At 51.5% G+C, this 18,470-nt stretch overlaps 3 protein-coding genes across 3 annotated transcripts in view; 1 reads left to right on the forward strand and 2 right to left on the reverse strand.

Moving 5' to 3' along the window:
* The first annotated feature begins 2,319 nt into the window (after positions 1–2,319).
* On the forward strand, positions 2,320–8,143 carry LOC135184145 (cis-aconitate decarboxylase-like). The gene is made up of 7 exons (XM_064159737.1): positions 2,320–2,340; positions 3,329–3,383; positions 4,445–4,690; positions 5,310–5,497; positions 5,804–5,896; positions 6,288–6,493; positions 7,225–8,143. The coding sequence occupies exons 1-7, from the start codon at positions 2,320–2,322 to the stop codon at positions 8,141–8,143; spliced, it is 1,728 nt and encodes a 575-aa protein (XP_064015807.1).
* Positions 8,144–12,611: 4,468 nt separating this feature from the next.
* GLOD5 (glyoxalase domain containing 5) lies at positions 12,612–15,452 on the reverse strand. Its single transcript, XM_064159738.1, has 5 exons — positions 15,438–15,452; positions 15,201–15,273; positions 13,559–13,710; positions 13,100–13,255; positions 12,612–12,917 (listed from the first exon to the last, which is right to left on the reverse strand). Exons 1-5 carry the CDS (start codon positions 15,450–15,452, stop codon positions 12,801–12,803), a joined length of 513 nt encoding a protein of 170 aa, XP_064015808.1. The 3' UTR covers positions 12,612–12,800.
* Positions 15,453–17,174: 1,722 nt separating this feature from the next.
* LOC135183946 (exocyst complex component 1-like) overlaps positions 17,175–18,470 on the reverse strand; it is a 31,319-nt gene continuing 30,023 nt past the window's right edge. Inside the window, exons 16-17 of the mRNA XM_064159313.1 lie at positions 17,432–17,626; positions 17,175–17,330 (exon numbers count right to left, since the gene is read on the reverse strand). Coding sequence (XP_064015383.1) covers positions 17,175–17,330; positions 17,432–17,626 — 351 coding nt within the window. The remainder of the gene's footprint in view (positions 17,331–17,431; positions 17,627–18,470) is intronic.

The raw sequence follows: 18,470 nt of genomic DNA on the forward strand, positions 1-18,470 counted from the left end.
ATCCTAGGGACCTGTTTCTCCACATCACTACTGAAAACAGATAAGGTGACAGCTCTGCTCCCTGCAACACAGCCAGAAGGGGTCCCACACCAAATCTCTGCTTTGCAGGCCTGCAAGCTGTGCCATCTCAGATGGGACTGATGCAAAGTAGGTCTTCAGGCAGAGAAGGTACAGGTGATGTAGGACAGTGTGGGAGCAGAGAAACCTATGGGATGTCCCTTCCTGCCCTAACAGTGTTACTGTACAGAAAACCATGAGGATGAGACCTTGCCACGGTGAGGGGACACCTGGAGACCTGGGGTGCTGCCAGACCTCTCAAAGAGCTGATGGGACAGCCTGGGGTGATCCTCCCCTCACACAAAGTCCTCATGCATCAAGGGTGGAGCCAAAGCCACCCCCTCCCTCGCCCAGCCTCCTCCATCTCCTTCCCTTTTCCTGCTTGTCCCTGATATTCTCCATCCTGTGGTTTACAGGGTGTTTAGTGAGGTCCTCCTTCATCCTGGCTCTTTTCCCCTCGGTGTGACCTCTGAGCCATGCCCACGTGGCCAGTTTACAGACTCTGGACATCTTTCCCTTTAAATGAGGCCAGGCTGGAGGGAGCTTTGAGCAGCTTGGCCTAGAGGAAGGTGTCCCTGCCCACGGCAGAGGGGTTGGAATTAGATGATCTTTAAGGTCTCTTCCAGCCCCAACCATTCTGTGATTCTACATTCACTGCCCTGCTGACAACAGCTTCTCTTCACCCCTTCCAGAGAAGGTCATTCCCTCTGCACTCCCTTTCCGTGCTGGGCTCTACAGGGATCACCACAAGCATCTGCTTTGCCTTGATATCTGCTGCCTGTGCTTCACCTTGACCAACATTAATGGGACTAAGCTGCTGCATGGACATTGCCTCCCCGGGAGGTTGGAGCAAGACTCAGCATGCCCTGGGTCACAGGTCTGAATATCAAAATGGGACATTTTCAGACATCCCTGGTGGCATTTTGCAATTAGCTTTTGACCTTAGTGATGAGAACAAATGCTTATAGAGCTCTGAGAAAATCCTGCACATCTCAAGAGGAGCACATGAAGGGGCAGCTCTTTAGGGATGAGCACCCAGCAAGATGCACTCTACCACCAGAAGAAATCTCACAGCCTTGCCTCTCCTTGGCAGAAAAGCAGCTGGGACTTGCCTGAGATACATTTTGATGTTCACATTGACTAAAGGGCTTAGTAATTAGTAGAGGTTTAGAACTATTTCAGAGTTTAGAATCAATACCAAACCTAATTATAGAATCATTATGGATGGAAAAGACCTCTAAGATCATCAAGTCCAACCTTTAGCCTACCATGGCCATTAAACCATGTCCCCAAGTGCCATGTCCACATGTTTCTTGAACACCTCCAGGGCTGAGCACTCCACCACCTCCCTGAGCAGCCTGTTCCAATGCCTGGCCACTCTATAAGCTAAGAAAACTTCCCTAGTAGCCAACCTGATACTTAGCAGAAAGCTCAGGCTGGGTCTAGAGGCAAGGTGAGTCCCAGCACACTGCTACTCTACACAAAAGAGTAGTCAGCATGTAAAGTGTCCCCAGGTTGCATGGCTGGGCAAAGCAAACAGCCACAGCATTCCCCTAAATCCTATCATTCCTTTGGGAGTGTCCCAGTGTCTCCTGGAATCTCTCTGCAGCTTCACCTCTTCACTAACACTTCCCTGACCCGGCAGCAGCAGCACAGAGCAGAGCATTGAGAAGAAGGAGAGCCAAAGGAAAGATCCAGCCACACTAAATGGATTCCAGGAAAGCATCAAAGCAAAGCCACCAGTGCCACATTCTCCCTCTGCAGCCTGGATTTACCTGGTTTGGTGACACTGCAGCTCAATGGGAGGATGCTCTTGTCCCTCTCATTTCCTGGTGAGGACCAGTTTTATAGTCCTCCTCTGGAGGAGGAGCCTGGGGCCGGTTGCTTCACACATTGGCACCCGGGGCATTTTGGAGAGAGGAATTCCCTTGGACTTTGTCAGTTATCATCCTGAATTGTTTAATTCTTTCCCCTTATTTCCTGAAAACGAGGGAGGGGGGGAGGGGGTCTCTTCTGTTCAGCAGAGCAACAACCACCCCTCCTCATCTATTCCCCCCACCCTCTCCTTCCCCAGGGGCTGATGTCATCACACTTAACGAATTCAGTTGCACCAAAAAAACACAAAACAAAAAAGCAAATTGCCTTTCAGGAGCATATATAAACCCTGCCACCAAAGCACCTTGCAGACACCACCTCTCCTCTCTCATCCCTCCAACCAAGTCACCCAGCGCTGGGGACGACGAGCTGGGAGCAGCCACCGGCATGGTCTACTTAACCTTGCAGGTAACTACCATTGCATGGACCAAACCTACCCAGTTCTGAACTTTCCTTTTCCACTTTAAGGAGATTTTAAAATGCAGTTTTTTTCCAGGTGGTTCCTTGCTTTCCTTTTCTATTTTGAGGAGAGAAAGTCCTTTTCCAGGTGGTTCCTCACTTTCCTTTTCCACTTTAAGGAGAGAAACTCCTTTCTCAGGTGATTCTTCACTTTCCTTTTCCACTTTAAGGAGAGAAAATCCTTTCCCAGATGATTCCTCACTTTCCTTTTCCACTTTAAGGAGAGAAAATCCTTTCCCAGATGATTCCTCACTTTCCTTTTCCACTTTAAGGAGAGAAAGTCCTTTCTCAGGTGATTCCTCACTTTCATTTTCTACTGCAAGGAGAGAAACTCCTTTCCCAGGTGGTTCCTCACTTTTTCACTTCAAGGAGACAAAGTTGTTTTCTGTGTGGTTCCTCGATTGGTCCAAATGATCATAACATGAGATGAAGATTAGCCCCCAGATAAAATCAGATGGCTTCACCCACACTTTGCTCATAGCTACTAACCTGCTCCTTCCATGCCTGTGCCTGTTCTGTACCCCAAAGAGGTGTTTTGTACGTTCCTGCAGCAGGGGGGTGGTGTTGTTGGGATCTTCTGCGCGGTTCTTTCCTGCTGCTATTCCCTCTGAGCTGGTTCTGCTCACAGCTGTGGGAGGGTTTCATGGTCTGAAGAGGCTGTGCTGCCTGTCCTACTGTACTGTTTGATTTCCCTGGCTGTTCTTGGCACCTCTGCTGGATTCAGCTCTGGAAAATATGATTTCTTTTTTCTCTCTCCCCTTTCAACCTGTAGTTTAATCCTCTCGTTTGATCTGCGAGGTGGCTAACGATGCCACCTTGGAGGCACAACCAGTAAAACAGCTCTGAAATAGTTCAAGCAGCTCTGCTGACCAATGTTCTATTTCCCCCCCCACCCTCTCTTTCTCTCTCTCTCTCTCTCTGTGTCTTTCTTCTCCAGAAATCCCAGAAGGTCTTGGCAACCTCCCGGCAACTTCACAAAACTGCTGCTCACGGTTCGTATCCTGCTGCAGAACAGCATTCCCTGTCTCCTCCTAAAGGACATCCCAGAATAATTCATTTCATTGCTAGGAAAAAAAACAACCAAAAAACAACCCAAACCAAAATAAAACAACCTCACCCCAAGTTCTGGGCTTATGGAAGTGAGAGAAACCAGATTGCTGAAGGAGAAGGCATGCTTTAGGGGATGGGATCTTGTGGTGGTGCTTGCCCTCAGCTGCTAAAAACAAGGAGAGAAGTATCAATTGGGGGGGAAATGTTGGTGGCTAAGCCAGGGCTAAACCAGAACCTTCCACTGGTTCAGAACCAGGCTTTCCAAATTCTGCCTCTTTGATGTAAGACATTGAAAGCATAGCTATCAACAGACTGCTCAGATCCTCCAGTTCTTTGTTGTTAGATCTGTAAAGGTCCCTTCCAACCCAAACCAGTCTGTGATTCCATGACCCTAAGACTCTGTAGTTCCATAATTCTATGATTGAGTGGCTCTTTGGCTCCATAAGTCTAATTCTGTGATTCCATGATTCTGTCATCCTGAGAGTCTCTGATCTTCTGGTTCTCTCACACGTCTGATCCTGCTATTAGCACTGCTCAAAGGGACCCTCAGTGTTCCGGGTGAAGACTCACAATATCCTAGGTGAAGGGAGGGCTCAATGTTCTGGGTGAAGACTCACAATATCCTAGGTGAAGGAAGCACTCTTAGTGCTCTGGGTGAAGGAAAGACTCACAATATCCTAGGTGAAAGAAGGACTTTCAATGCTCTGGGTGAAGGAAAGACTCACAATATCCTAGGTGAAGGGAGGGCTCAATGTTCTGGGTGAAGACTCACAATATCCTAGGTGAAGGAAGCACTCTCAATGCTCTGGGTGAAGGAAAGACTCACAATATCCTAGGTGAAGGAAGCACTCTCAATGCTCTGGGTGAAGGAAAGACTCACAATATCCTAGGTGAAGGAATCACTCTCAATGTTCTGGGTGAAGGAAAGACTCACAATATCCTAGGTGAAAGGAGGACTCTCAGTGTTCTGAGTGCAGGTTCTCTGAGCAGATTCCCCCCCTAGCCTCTCCATCCCAGTTTGGCTCCACTGTTTCCTTCTCCTCGAGGTGCTCAGAGCCCTCCTCTGTGAAGAAGCTCTCGAGGAGGACACTGATTTTCAGCAGTAGCAGCCTTCTGCTGAGCTGTGTGGGTTCTATAGAGATGTACTTTACAGAGCTGCTGCGAGGGGTGGATTTTGTCCCCGTGAGTCATGGTGATGATGACATTCTCAGCTGTGTTTACAAGTGGTTTTTAGACTCCTGGGCTCTAGGTGAGCCCAAATACATTGGCGAGCAAAGTGTGAGTCAGTTGGCATGACATTTAGAGTGCAAGGGAAATGAGGGAAGGGTCATTGTTTTTATTAGTAGGTAATTGGCTTCTTTTCTGGTTTAAAAACACAAAGGGTCATCTGTACCTGCTGGTCTTGAGGAGCTTTCCCATCAGATGTTGAAACAAAGGGGGTTTGTTTCCTTGCTTCGCTCATCCTGAGTTATTCATGTGCTGAGCTTCATAAAATCAGAGAATTGCTTGGGTTGGAAAAGACCTCTAAGGTCATCCTGTCCAACCATCAACCCAACACCACCATGGCCATTGAACTATGTCCCCAAGTGCCGTGGCCACACGTTCCTTGAACACCTGCAGGGATGGGGACTCCAACCTGTTCCAGTGCCTGACCCCTCTTGCAGGAAAGAAAACCTAAGCCTCCCCTGGAGCAACTTCAGGCCATGTCCTCTCTTTCTGCCACATTGTCCCACTGTTTTACCTGCCTGATCCTGCTCTCTTTACCTACCTTTGCCCATCCACACATTAAGAGAGACCAGCTGGTGCTGTGGGCCACCAGCACTTGGCCCACGTGTCTCTACCCTCTTCCCTCTCTGTTGATGCTGCAGTGGTGGCCAGGAGCACTCCAGAGGAGACTGTGACTGGCAGCTTTGCCTCCTTCATCCATGCAGTCAGACCAGAGCACTTGTCCAAGACTGTTTGTCACAGAAGCAAGAGGATGATCCTGGACAGCATTGGGGTTGGCCTTGTGGGCAGCACCACACCTGTCTTCGATATTGCTCTGCAGTACTGCCGGGTAGGAACAGCCCCACTTTGACTGGTGGTGACATCACCCCACCTTGGTGTCACCACCACAACCACCTCCATCACCTTCCCACCACCACCACCACCACACCCATTGCCACCACCACCACCATCCCAAACACTACAACCATCACCACCACCAGCCTCACCACCACATCCACCACCACCCTGACCGTCACCACCCTGGCTTTATTTAATGGCTGGCATAGGACTTTGCCCTGCAGTAGAAGGATGCTCTGGCAGCACACACTCACTGCTTCACCCAAGGTCTTCACCTGCCTGTCCCTCCCCTTGACAGGAGCTCTACTCTCCAGTCGCTGTCAGCTCTGTCTATGGCAAGCCAGGTGTGAAGCTGTCCCCAACACTGGCTGCCTTCACCAATGGAGTGGCGGTAAGGCAAGGCTCTTCCAGGAGATGCTCTGCTTGGTGGTGCCTTCAAAGACACCAGTTAGTGCTACAGGAAGCAGACAGGTGACTGGGAGGGGAAATGGAAGGCCCAGGGGGAGGAAGTCCTTTTAAAGGGACCAAACATGCACCACGGTTCACTTGGTGGATGTTCATAAAAGAGTCAGTCACAGAATCACAGGACAGTTGGGGTTGGAAGAGACCTCTGCAGGTCACTGAGTCCGAGCCCCCTGCCAAACTCCCTGATCACTCTTTTGGTAGAGAAACTGTTCCTCAGATCCAATTTGCTGTAGACAACAAATATCAGCAAGGACCCCAAGTTCCCTCAGCTTCCAGCCCCTCCCACCAGCATGTCCTTACCTCCATTTCTCTGACAGACTCACTCCATGGACTTCGATGATACCTGGCACCCTGCTACTCACCCCTCAGGAGCTGTTCTGCCAGCTCTTCTGGCAGCTTCCCAGATGCTACCTGCAGGCACAAAACCCAATGGTATGGACTTCTTGCTGGCCTTTAATGTGGGCCTGGAAGTTCAAGGAAGGCTCATGCATTTCTCCACTGAGGCTCACAACATCCCAAGAAGGTAAACCTCTTTTCCTTCACCCAGCAGAAAGAGGCTCTTCTGGTCTGCTCAAGGTTTCAAGCACTTGGGATCAGGATAGAGTCCTACTGAGAGCCAGATGCCAGTTCTAGCATAGCTGGTGAGGAACCACATATTCATTTGGTGGCCTCCAATGGTCCTGCCTCAGAAAGAGCCACCAAGAGGACTACCACTGAGTTTTCAGCATGATCATCATGAGCAAGGGCTGTTGTGAGAGGACAAGGGCTGATGGTTTGAACTCAAAGAGGGAGAATCAGACTGAAGGGAAGGGAGAAATATTTGACATCGAGGGTGGTGAGAGCCTCTCTTAGGTTCCCAGAGAAGTAGGAGATGGAGGTGCCTCATTCCTGGCAGCGTTGCAGGTCGGGTCCTCTGTGGCTCTGAGCAACCTGCTCTAGTTGCAGATGTCCCTGCTGACTGCAGGGGGCTGGACCTGGTGACCTTTCCACCCAGACTGCTCTGTGATTCTATGATTCAAGATTGCTTTCTGGAGATGTTGAACTCACTCACTGACTCCAGTGAGGCCACAAGCAGACACTTGAGTTTCATTTAGAGTCAGAGTGAGTCCCACCTGCACCAGAGCCATGAGGAATCTCCAGTGGCTGACTTGGCTGCACATTCCCACTCCCATTGGGCAGGTCTGGTAGATGAGGCCCTTGGGTGCTGCTAAGGTGAGATTCTTGAGATGCTCACACCTGCCATTTTCCCTCCAGGTTCCACCCTCCCTCGGTGGTGGGGACCATGGGCAGTGCTGCAGCCACTGCCAAGCTGCTGTCCCTCAGCACGGCCCAGTGCACCCACGCTCTGGGCATTGCCGCATCGCTTGCGGGGGCACCCATGGCCAACGCTGCCACCCAAGCCAAGCCACTGCACATCGGCAATGCCACCCGCCTGGGCTTCGAGGCAGCTCTGCTGGCTGCCCGAGGGATGGAGGCCAACCCCTTAATCCTGGATGAGATCCCTGGCTGCTCTGGGTTCAGTGTCTTCTATGGCGTCTATCAACCCAAACCACTCTCCACGCCAAGTGAGCAGCATGAGTTCCTCCTGGAGAAGCAGGATATTGCTTTCAAGAGGTTCCCAGCCCACCTGGGGATGCACTGGGTGGTGGATGCTGCCTTGTCTGTGCGGAACCTCTTCATCAACTACGCAGGGTCCTTCTCTCCCTCTTTGATCCGCACCATCGTGCTGAAGATCCCAGTGTCCAAGTACATCAACCGGCCCTTCCCCAGCTCGGAGCACCAGGCCAGACACTCGTTCCAGTTCAATGCCTGCGCTGCCCTGCTGGATGGTGAGATGGGGCTCAGCTCCTTCGCAGAGACCAGCATCCACCGGCAGGAGCTGCGGGAGCTGCTGGACAAGGTGGTGGTGGAGCACCCTGAAGACAACGTGGCCAACTTCGATAAGATGTACGGAGAGGTAGCGCTGCTCCTGCACAGCGGAGATGTCCTCACCGGCAAATGTGACACTTTCTACGGCCACTGGAGGAAGCCTCTGAGCACAGAATCACTCCTGAAGAAGTTTCGATCCAATGCCTCTCACGTGCTCCCAGAGGAAAAAATAGAAGCCATCATCACCATGGTGGACAACCTGGAGAACCTGTCCGACAGCTCCCAGCTGGCGTGCAGCCTCTGATGGAACAGCCAGTCCCCTGGGGCTGCTGAGAGACTTGTCCTGATGAAACTCTGATTCCTTTCTTCGTTGGTGCTTTACTATTGATTTCTAACGACAGGAAAGTTCCCACCCCATGAAGTCAAAGTAGATGCTTCGATACCAGAGGAGTCATAGACTCACAGAATCAACCAGGTTGGACGAGACCTCCAAGCTCATCCAGTCCAACCTAGCACCCAGCCCTAGCCAGCCAACCAGACCATGGCACTAAGTGCCCCAGCCAGGCTTCGCTTCAACACCTCCAGGCACGGCGACTCCACCACCTCCCTGGGCAGCCCATTCCAATGCCAATCACTCTCTCTGCCAACAACTTCCTCCTAACATCCAGCCTAGACCTCCCCTGGCACAACTTGAGGCTGTGTCCCCTTGTTCTGTTGCTGGTTGCCTGGCAGAAGAGCCCAACCCCCCCTGGCTACAAGTGCAAAGGATCTTGGTCCATAAGACAGGAGATGTCTCTGTGGCAGCAATTGGCATGCAGATGAAATTTCAACTCATGGTTGATGCTGGGTAGCTGAAGAGCCACCACAACCAACCAAACAAACAAAACAATCCCATGGGAATCTCTGAGGATCCCGAGGGGTCCTCTGGAAGCTTGGTTCCTCAGGAGAAATTGTCTCTAGGTGGTTTTGGAAGTTGCATTCAAAGCTTTTTTCTGTGCAGAGCCACCAAGTCTGGAGAGAGGAGGAAGATCATCTGCCAAGAGTGTGCTTTTCTCAGTGCTCTTCTGGGTGCTTTTCAGATGGTTGGTTGGTCATGCTGGCCAGATGGACAACCCATCACTGACTGCAGACTGCTCTGCCTGCAAAACTCTCAAGCAGAGAGGGATGGTTTATCTCTCTCAGTAAATCCTCCTGGTTCCCCAGCCCTTGGGAAGTGTTTGTCACCTTTCTGCCAGTTCAAGGATCCTTAAAACCTTTTGTCTCATCTGAAAGAGAGGCAGTGGTCAGGTGAAGAACCTACCATCAGTCCTACACCCACAACTCATGTGGGATCCCTGCCAGCACTAGGGCTGGGCCACATCCCCCCTCCTGGCTTAGCTCAGGCATCTCCTCAGAGCTGGCTCACCAGAGGTGGTCTCTATGGTTGGTGCAGAGATGGGCATCTCTGGATGATGACCTGGGCACGGGCACACTGTGAGTGACATTGGAAGAGGAGGGACAGCTGACTGAGGCTCAGCTCGTATCTGGTCTGGGATAAAATTGGTACTTGTACTCCAACAAAAGGCTTCCTCACCCTGTGTCCTTTCTGAGCATTGAGATGGAGAACCATTCCTCTGGACATCAGCCAACCACTGTGACTGCTGACACAAAAGACTTGCTTCCATGATGATGATGGTGTAGGAATGGAACCTGTTGCTGGAGGGAGGGTGGGATGAGACAGGCAAGAGGGAATGTGGGCTGGTTCCTCTTCAGCTTGCTGGTAGTAGTCTATGCAGAGAACTTCCCAGCCAGAGCCAAACTGTTTGCCCACTCTCCTAGTGTCCATCATGTCCACACTGAATCTTTCTGAATAAAGAACTGAAGGAAATCGATTGTCTGCATTAAGACTTCGTGCTGCATGCTGTAGACCATCAGGTTTGCAATCTGATTCTGAAGTTACCCAATAAAGGCTGTTCCAGGAGGTGGGAACCCAGCAGAGGCTAGGACACTGCTAGCTAAAAGGCTGGCCTGTGGCCAGTGACTTCTCCAAAGCCACACAGTTACACAGAGCACTTCGGGCTCTTGCTTGTCCTGATGAGAACAGCAGCTGCTGCCCAGCAAAGCCTGGCTGTGCTTGAACATGATCTCTCAACAGAGAGAAGTCACCTTCTGCTTCACAGAAACTCAGAATGCCTGCATGGTGGGGTTGGAAGGGGCCTCTGGAGATCACAGTATCACAGTATCACCAAGGTTGGAAGAGACCTCACAGATCATCAAGTCCAACTCCCTGCTCAAGCAGGAGCACCCACAGCAGCTTGCCCAGAAGTCTAGGTGCAGCTGGAAGCTCTCCAGAGAAGGAGGCTCCATAACCTCTCTGGGCAGTCTGCTCCAGTACCCTCACACCAAAAAAAAAAACACTTTCTCTTGTTCAGATGAAACCTCCTGAGTTCTGCTTTGTGCTCACTGCCCCTTGTCCTGTCCCTGGGCACCACTGAGAAGAGTCTGGCCCTATCCTCTTGCACCTCACCCTTTAGCTCTTGCTGAGCACTGATCAGATCCCCTCTTAGGCTGCTCTTCTGCAGGCTTAACATCCCCAGGGCTGTCAGCCTTTGCTCCCCACAGAGATGCTCCAGTCCCCTCAGCATCTTTGGAGCCTCCCTTGGGCTCTCTCCAGGAGTTCCCTGTCTCTCTTGAACTGGGATGCCCAGAACCATGTCTCATCATAGCTAAACCTCTAATATGAAGCAAAACTGCTTTGGGGGCTCAAAGCAATGAAGTTTCTCCTCACATTCAGACAGTATCTCCTGGGTTCCAGCATGTGCCTCTTCCACCTTGTCTTTCCCTGAGCACCAGGAGCTACAGACATGCCTCAGATGTGTTTCATTCATGCTATTTCCCCTAAACACTCAGGGCCCTGAAAACACCTCCAGCATCCCAGCCCAGGGAAGTGTCTCACTCCTTCTTTCCAGTCTCAACCACCAGATGTGTCACATCCTTAGGGAATTAGGAGGCCCAAACCCCTGGCAAGGGCAGTGAAGCTTTAAAAGAGCCAAGGGAATAAATGGTCTGTGTGAAATTAGAGACCAGCCCTTGTGACACGGAGGGTTCAGTGATTAATATGGTGTCACCAAAGTCCCTGACTTCTCTTCTCTGGATGAATAAGAAAAGAACCACTGTCCTTCATGCTGCTGCTGTTCCAAGGTAAATGGCACTGAAAATTAAGAAAAGGAAATGTTTCTCCCCAAACATATTTATGGTAGGAGCTCAATGGTTGTAAGAACACTTCCAGTACAGAGCCAGGCTTGATCTGTGTTAGTAATCAACCAAAAACAAGCCAGAAATCCATGGAATTGTAAACTCACAGCATTCTTTTGGCTGGAAAACACTTTTCAGTTAGTCAAGTCCAAGCCTTAACCCAGCACTGCCAGGTCACCACCAAACCCTGTCCTTCAGCACCACATCTACATGGCTTTGAAACCCACCCAAGGATGGGGACACTGGCACTGCCCTGGGCAGCCTGGGCCAGGCCTTGACAACTCTCAAGGGGAAGAAATTGTTCCTCATGGCCACTCTAAAACTCCCTTGGGGCAATTTGAGCCTATTTCACCTTGTCCTGTGTCTTGTTCCTTGGGAGAAGAAACCAACCCCCACCTGTATCCAGTGTCATAGAATCATAGAATCAACCCTGTCAGAGAGTCTCCCCTCTCCTCCTTTCAGAAGGTGTCCTCCCAGTCTGCTTTTTCCCAGGCTGAACAACCTCAGTTCCTTCAGCTGCTCCTCACCAACTCTGTTCTCCAGACCCTTCACCAGCTCTGTTGCCCTTCCTGGACCTACTCCAGCACTTCAGTGTCATGAATTTGGATAGAAGCTGTGTCCACACAATGATCACCCACTCACTGCTAACTCTAGTCAGGAATTTGTTCCTTGGGTGAAAGGCTCCACTGATGCAAGCTCTTGGCCAAGGAGAAGCCCTGGCCAGTGGAGAGCAGTGGGAAAGGTGAGACAGGGCCAGTGGGAGCAGCATTGACCTTCTTCCATGGGCAAGACCCAAGCATGGGACAGGATCCACCCTTGGGGGTCAGAACCTGACCCCTCTTGCAGCAACCAGCAGCCCCACTCACCTTGGGGTCCCACTCTGGGGTTCCTCCTCGGGCTCCATTCCCAAGATGAAGGTTCTGAGATGTCTGTGGCTTTGTCCCATGGCATCTCTGGTCCTGAATCCCTAATGTGATTCAAGCTCAGCTGGAAGCAGCTTCATCCCTAGGGCCACCAGCAGCACCAGCAGCAGCAGCAGCAGCTGGTGACAAGCTGAAGCTGTTTAGGGCTTGGCATTTTGTCATGACATGGAAAACACTGGATTTCCTGGGAAATGGAAACAAACCCAAGGAGAAAAGGGGGTAAAAGAGTACAGCTCGGGAATGATCTCTATCTTAGAGGAGACCTTGAGATTTTGGACTGCAGAGGTCAGAAGAGACCTCTCTGCTTTCCAGCCCTTCTTCACGTTGCTACCACTGAGTGGCCACCTGGGGAACTGCTCCTCTTAGAGAACCTCGAGTCCTTCCTCAGTGTCTCGTTGCTTCTTAGAATCTTAGACCGATCTGGGTTGGAAGAGACCTTTCAGATGATAAGGACCAATCATTGCCCCAGCACTGCCAGGTCACCACCAAACCATGTCCCTCAGCACCACATTTTCATGGCTTTGACACCCCTCTGGGGATGGAGACTCCACTGCTGCCCTGGGTAGCCTGGGCCAGGCTTTTGACAACTCTTTTTGGGAAGAAACTGTTTGGGAGAATTGGTTTTTATTAATGAATGTCAGAACTCCTGCTTCTAGGGCTGGCTTTTGAAGCCTGCCCTAAGTTTGCCATATAAAGGCTCCAACTTGTAAGATGAGCCACACCAAGAGTGTGGCTTCTTCTGGCAAGTGGGCAGGGTCCAGGTCGTGGTCAGGGTCCACCTCTGTTGGCTGCAGCTACATCTTTTCAGTACTTGGAAACCTCAATCAGGTTCCCATCAGGGTCTCGGAAGTAGATGGAAGTTATTGGACCCATGGCACCGGTTCTGTCCACAGGACCTTCTTCAATAGGCACCCCACAGGCCTGGGAGGAGACATAAGAACAGGGCTTTAATGCTTCAGGTAGTCCTATGTGCTCTTCAGCCCAGCCCTGGGAACATGAGCTGTTGGAAGAGGCAGTTCTGACATTCCTCAAGACACAGGAGGCTCTGGCTTCGTGCGTCTTGGGGATCACACTGCCCTGGGGACACTCTGTGCTTTCCTCACCTTCAGATGATCCAGCATCTGGTCCAGGGCCACCTCTGTGATAAGGCAGAGATCTGCAGAGCCAGGGACTGGGCACTGAGCCTTGGGTTCCAGCTCCTTGCCAGCCTCATGCAGGTTGAACTTCTGGTTGCCAAAGTGCAGAGCTTTGCGATTCCCCTGTCCCAAAGGACAGACTCACAGTGTGATGGCACTGACAGGGCTGGAAGCCTTCAGCAGCTGCTCATTTGTGTAGTCCTCACAGACCTGAATGTAGCCCTGCTAACTCTGGGCTCTTGCTGTGCACAAGAACTGAGCCCTGCAAGGCTCCCATGACATCCCTCAAGATGCAGAGCACCCCAAGAATGTCCTACAGCCTACATGCAGCTAGAGAGTGATGTAAGTTCTCAGTGTGGAGCATTCTGGCCTAGAACTGCAACTGAAGGTCCCTTAGACCCAAGCCAAGCCTGTGCCCCACATTACCTTGAAAGTCACCACCTGCATGCCCAAGACTTTGGAATAAAAGGCCACAGTGTCCTCAATGCTCTTCACAGTCAACACGAGGTGGTCCAGGTGCTGGATGAAACATGGGGGTGGACTCACTTGCTTCTCCTTCCAGGACATTATCTCAGGGCCTGGAACCAGAACATGAAGTTTAAGAGCATCCAGATACTCAAGGAAATGGTCCAGGTATTGGACCTGGAGAATGTGAACGGGAATCGAAGAGGTTTTCTTTTGGCCTGCAGGTGGCACAAGTACAGAAGCAATAAATTCTCTTCCCCCCAAGGGCTTCAGACCTTCCTCTTGCTCTGGTGGAACCAGAGCATTCCAGAGCTCCTGATTAGGGCCAGCTCTGGAGGCTCAGCTGGGTGACCTTGCTGAGGGCTGATGTCACCCAGAGGAGGAGCTGCTAATGCACACAAACCTGTGTGCACCATACAGGGACCAAGCGTATGATCCTTCCCTCTCTGGTCTCCTCCCAGCCTCCTTCCTGCCCAGGTGTGGATGTCATCCAGGGCAATCAAAGCCAAAGAGTCAAGACAAGGTGAACCCTGGCAGTCTGGTGGGAAATGTCTCTGGGGCAAAGAATATTCCTAGGAGAAGGTGGCACTGGGGCTGAAGCAGCTGCTTGGTGTCCCCATGGAAAAGGGCTGCGTCATTCCCCTCCCAGGAAGGGGACAGAATCCTTTCTGCTGCCTCTGTAATGTAGGTGTAGAACATGGGCCATAAGTGACACCAGCAGGCAGAGGCTGAGGCTGATGCCAGAGGTTTAAAGAGCTGTAGCATGGAGGTCTGGAGGACTCAATAGCCTGGTGTTATGGTGCTTCTTCTCCTGAGTGTTTTGTGGTGGGTTCATGTCCTCTGGCATTGCTCTCCTGCAGCACAGTGACTGAGAAGGGGAGCTCTAAAGTTCCAGCTGACCCAGGAGCAAGTTCAGCATGGGACCAGACATATTTTTAGCAGGATATCTGCTGCCTGTGGGCAGAGGAGTTTGCTTGGGCCAGGACCTCATAGTCCTTAAACCAAATCTGGGGTTGCAGCGTGGCTTGGACTGTGCCCAGTGACTGCATCAGTTATGGGCTGAAGCAGTTACCAGGGCAGCAGAAAGTCACTGGTCCTCCTTCCTGCTGTTTATAATCACACAGTGCTTTGGGTTGGAAAAGACCTTTAAGCTCATGGAGCCCAAACATTTCACCCAGCACTGCCAGGTCCCCACCAAACCATGGCCCTCAGCACCACATCTCCAGGGCTTTGAAACCCCTCCAGGGATGGGGACTCCACCACTGCCCTGGGCAGCCTGAGCCAGGTCTTGACAGCTCTTAAAGGGAAGAAATTGTTCCTCATGTCCAACCTAAACTTCCCCATGTGAAGCTGGAGGCCTTTTTCCCTTGTTCTATCACTTGTTCTTCAGGAGAGGAGACGAATCCCCACCTGGCTCCAACCTCCTTTCAGGTTTAACAACCTCACCTCCAAGCAACCTGGTCCTTCTGCAAAGCCCTTCCCACCCAGGAAGCCTTCCTGGCTGCTCCCAGGTTGCAGAGCCTGTAGCTCCCAGCCTTCTCCTCTCACACCCGCACCTCAGCAAACCACAAGGAGATCAGAGTGCCTGAAATCAGCTGAGTACCTGCAAGAGAGGACCAAGAGCTTGGGCAATCTGGTGCCAGATGGTTCCCTTGTGACTGTCCCCTTCCTGCAGCCTGAAGTTGAGCTGTGGGTGCAGCAACATCACAGGGAGGAGGGTGAAAAGCCAAGGAGATTAGAAACCAGAGCTGCTAGCAGAGCTGTACCTTGACCTGAAGGACGCAGAAGTCCAACTACTTGGAGCTGCTCCAAAACCAAAGCAAGAGTCTGGATACTCTACCTGCTTAATGTTCATCTTCTCTACCCAAGCACAGCTGAGGATGGTGCTCAGACTGGGGTGACTTACTGGTGAGAAGTAGCAAGGATGGTCCTGGAGAAGAGGAGCTGTGGGGAGCAGCTGCTGTAGGTTCCCCACCTCCCTGGCAGCAGGCAAATTGCCAGTTGACCTCTGCCCCTGAGATTATTTTCCACCAGTCAGCACGCTGAGGTCTTACTGCCCTGTGAGGCAATTGCTGTGTCTGGGAGCACTGCAAGGTGCCAGCAGTAAAAGCTGGATGAGATATAGGTGCCAGGCTACCAGCCAATATAGAATCATGGAATCATTTCAGCTGGAAAAGACCTTTAAGCTCATGGAGTCCAAACATTTCACCCAGCACTGCCAGGTCACCTCCAAACCCTGGCCCTCAGCACCACATCTCCATGGCTTTGAAAGCCCTCCAGGGATGGGGACTCCACCACTCCTCTGGACAGCCTGAACAAGGGCTTGACAACCCTTCAAGGGGAAGAAATTGTTCCTAATGTCCAACCTAAACTTCCCCTAAGTGCAGCTTGAGGCCATTTCCTCTTGTCCTATCGCTCGTTTCGTGGGAGAAGAGACCAACCCCCCCAAAGGCAAGAGCTCCACAGCTGTGCAGTGGGGCTGGCAGACAGAGGGACAAGTAGCAGCTAGACCTCCCAAACCTCATGTCCTGGGGGAAAAAAATCCTCCTGTCTTTTCTTTATTAAGTCTCCAAAGCTGCTCCCCCAGGTGCTAGCAATAGCAACAAGGATGCTAACATCTGACACAGCTTTGAGGGCATTAATTGACCTTAATGTCCCTCCCCAGCCTCATCTTGGGGCTCCCAGACACAATGATGAGCCCTGAGGATGTTTAAGCTCTTCCCAGGGCTTTCAGTCCATAAATGGGTGTGGGGTTAGAGCTGCTGGTTTTCAGCCTGCAACTGGATGTGCTTTTAACTGCTCAATAACCCTGCAGGTCCCTCCTGGCTCTTAACCCTGTGCCATCATGACAGACCTGATGGCTATTTTGTGCTGAACTAAGGGGCTCAGGATTTCCACATTTCTGGAGATGAGGTTGTCATGGACATTTTGTTAGTCCCATGATGATCATCCCAAGATACAGAAGGCACATTTTTGGCCACACAAATGTATTAGCAGGTTGTGATGTTTCTAGAGGAGATGCTTCGTGAAGGTGGACGCAAACCAGTTTGGATCTGCTCCACTCCAGTTTACAGCCAAGCAAATCCTTTTTTCACTTAGAGACTTCCAGCTGTCTCCACTGGAGAGCTGGTGGAGCACTGGGCTGTGTTCTGACACCTGGGTATAGCAAGTGTCCATGTGTTTGAGTGTCTCAACAGGTGTGCCAACCTGAGAGGACATCAAAAGGAGAAAGCTCCTGGAGGGAAGATGCTTTTCACTGCCCAGCTGTGGTGGGAAATGACCTTCTGAAGAGGTTAAGAACCAGCTCTTGCTGCACTTTGGCAGCCATTTGAGGTTTAGGAGGGTTTTTTGCTGCTTGCCTAATGACTTCTTGGAGCAGAGAAGCCATAGTTTGGGTCTAAAAGTGGCACTTCCCAAAGGGAGCTCCAAGACCAAGCAGTCAGGGGCACTTGGATGTTAAGTTCAGGATGAGACCCTCACGTATCAGCCTTCAGCTTGGGAAGAGGTTTGAGCTGGGCTTCTTGAAGGTGTAACTGCCAAAGAGCAGCTCCCAGCCATCATCCAGAGAGGGTTGCGTCTACATGTTGCAGAGAGTGCTGGAGTTGAAGTAGCTGAGCAAGTCCTCCAAGGTGAAGTCCATGGCGATGCCTGCCCCTGCGTAGCAGCACTGAATCAGGTGCTGGAACTCCTGGTACTGCCCTATGAGCTCCTGCTGCATGGCCTGCCACACCACCTAGGCAGAGACAGAGATCAGCTCCCTTCAGCCCACGGCAGCTGGATGTGCTGCTCTGCACCCCCTCACAACACCATGCTGTTACACCCAGACCCCTTCACCTGCAGAAGGTTTTCCTCTGGGGAGAGATGCTTCTGGGTTGTCCTGTAGAGGGTCTCAAGGGCTCTTTTCACCTCCTTGCCAGGGTATTTCTCAATGACCTTCCTCAGCTCTTGCTTGCTGTAGGCTAGCTGGAAGCTGACCTCTTCTTCTTTCACCCCTTGAGCCACACAAGCTTTCACCCCTTCAAAGAAGTGCTGGGAAGGCAAGGAGACAGTCACTGAGGAGCTGCCCTAAGGGGGACTCCTGCGTCATGGTTGAAACCTGACTGCTTTCCCCAGCTGCCCTCCCAGTCCTAAGTGAGAATGAAGGGATGGAGGTTGATTATCCTCCAGGAAAGCAGAACTTGGAGGAATCTCATCAGTTCCTTCCCCTCCCTACTCAGTGAGCAACATCTCCAGGGGTCATAATGGGACTTGTAGAGAAAGCACTCCTGGCCCTTGGTGCCTCACACAGCTTTGCTCAATACAAAAGGTTTGGAGGCAGAGGTGGGATTGGGAGAAGTGGGAATCTGAAGCAAAACTCAAGTACTCTCAGTTCTTTCAGGATGTCATCTCAAACAAGAAAGGTTGGTCTGGAGGGAGGGGGGTCAAAAGGAGCATGCATCCCACCCTAAGCATGGCTGGTGCTTGAGAGCCCAGAGCTATGCCAACCCAAGCAGTGCAGACCTCAGCTAGCTGTCAGAAGACTACCAGAGGCAGTGTAGCTCCACAAAAACCTAGATGCTGACACATTTTCTTCTGCATGAGCTTTTCAAGCACAGAGTTGGTCAGGAAGGGACCTCAGGAGGTCTCTTGTGCAACCTGTTGCTCACATCAGGTTCAACAATGAATTCCAACAGGGGTTGCTGGGGCATTTCTCAAGGTAGGTCTTGAAAACCTTTAAGGATGAAGACTCTGCAGCCTCTCTGGCCAAACCATTCCAAGGCTTCAGTATCCTTATGGGCTGCCCAGGGAGGTGGTGGAGTCACTGTCCCTGGAGGTGTTGAAGCAAAGCCTGGATGAGGCACTTAGTGCCAGGGTCTGGTTGCTTGGCCAGGGC

The sequence above is a fragment of the Pogoniulus pusillus genome, chromosome 19, assembly GCF_015220805.1.
Source record: "Pogoniulus pusillus isolate bPogPus1 chromosome 19, bPogPus1.pri, whole genome shotgun sequence".
Classification (NCBI taxonomy): Eukaryota; Metazoa; Chordata; class Aves; order Piciformes; family Lybiidae; genus Pogoniulus; species Pogoniulus pusillus.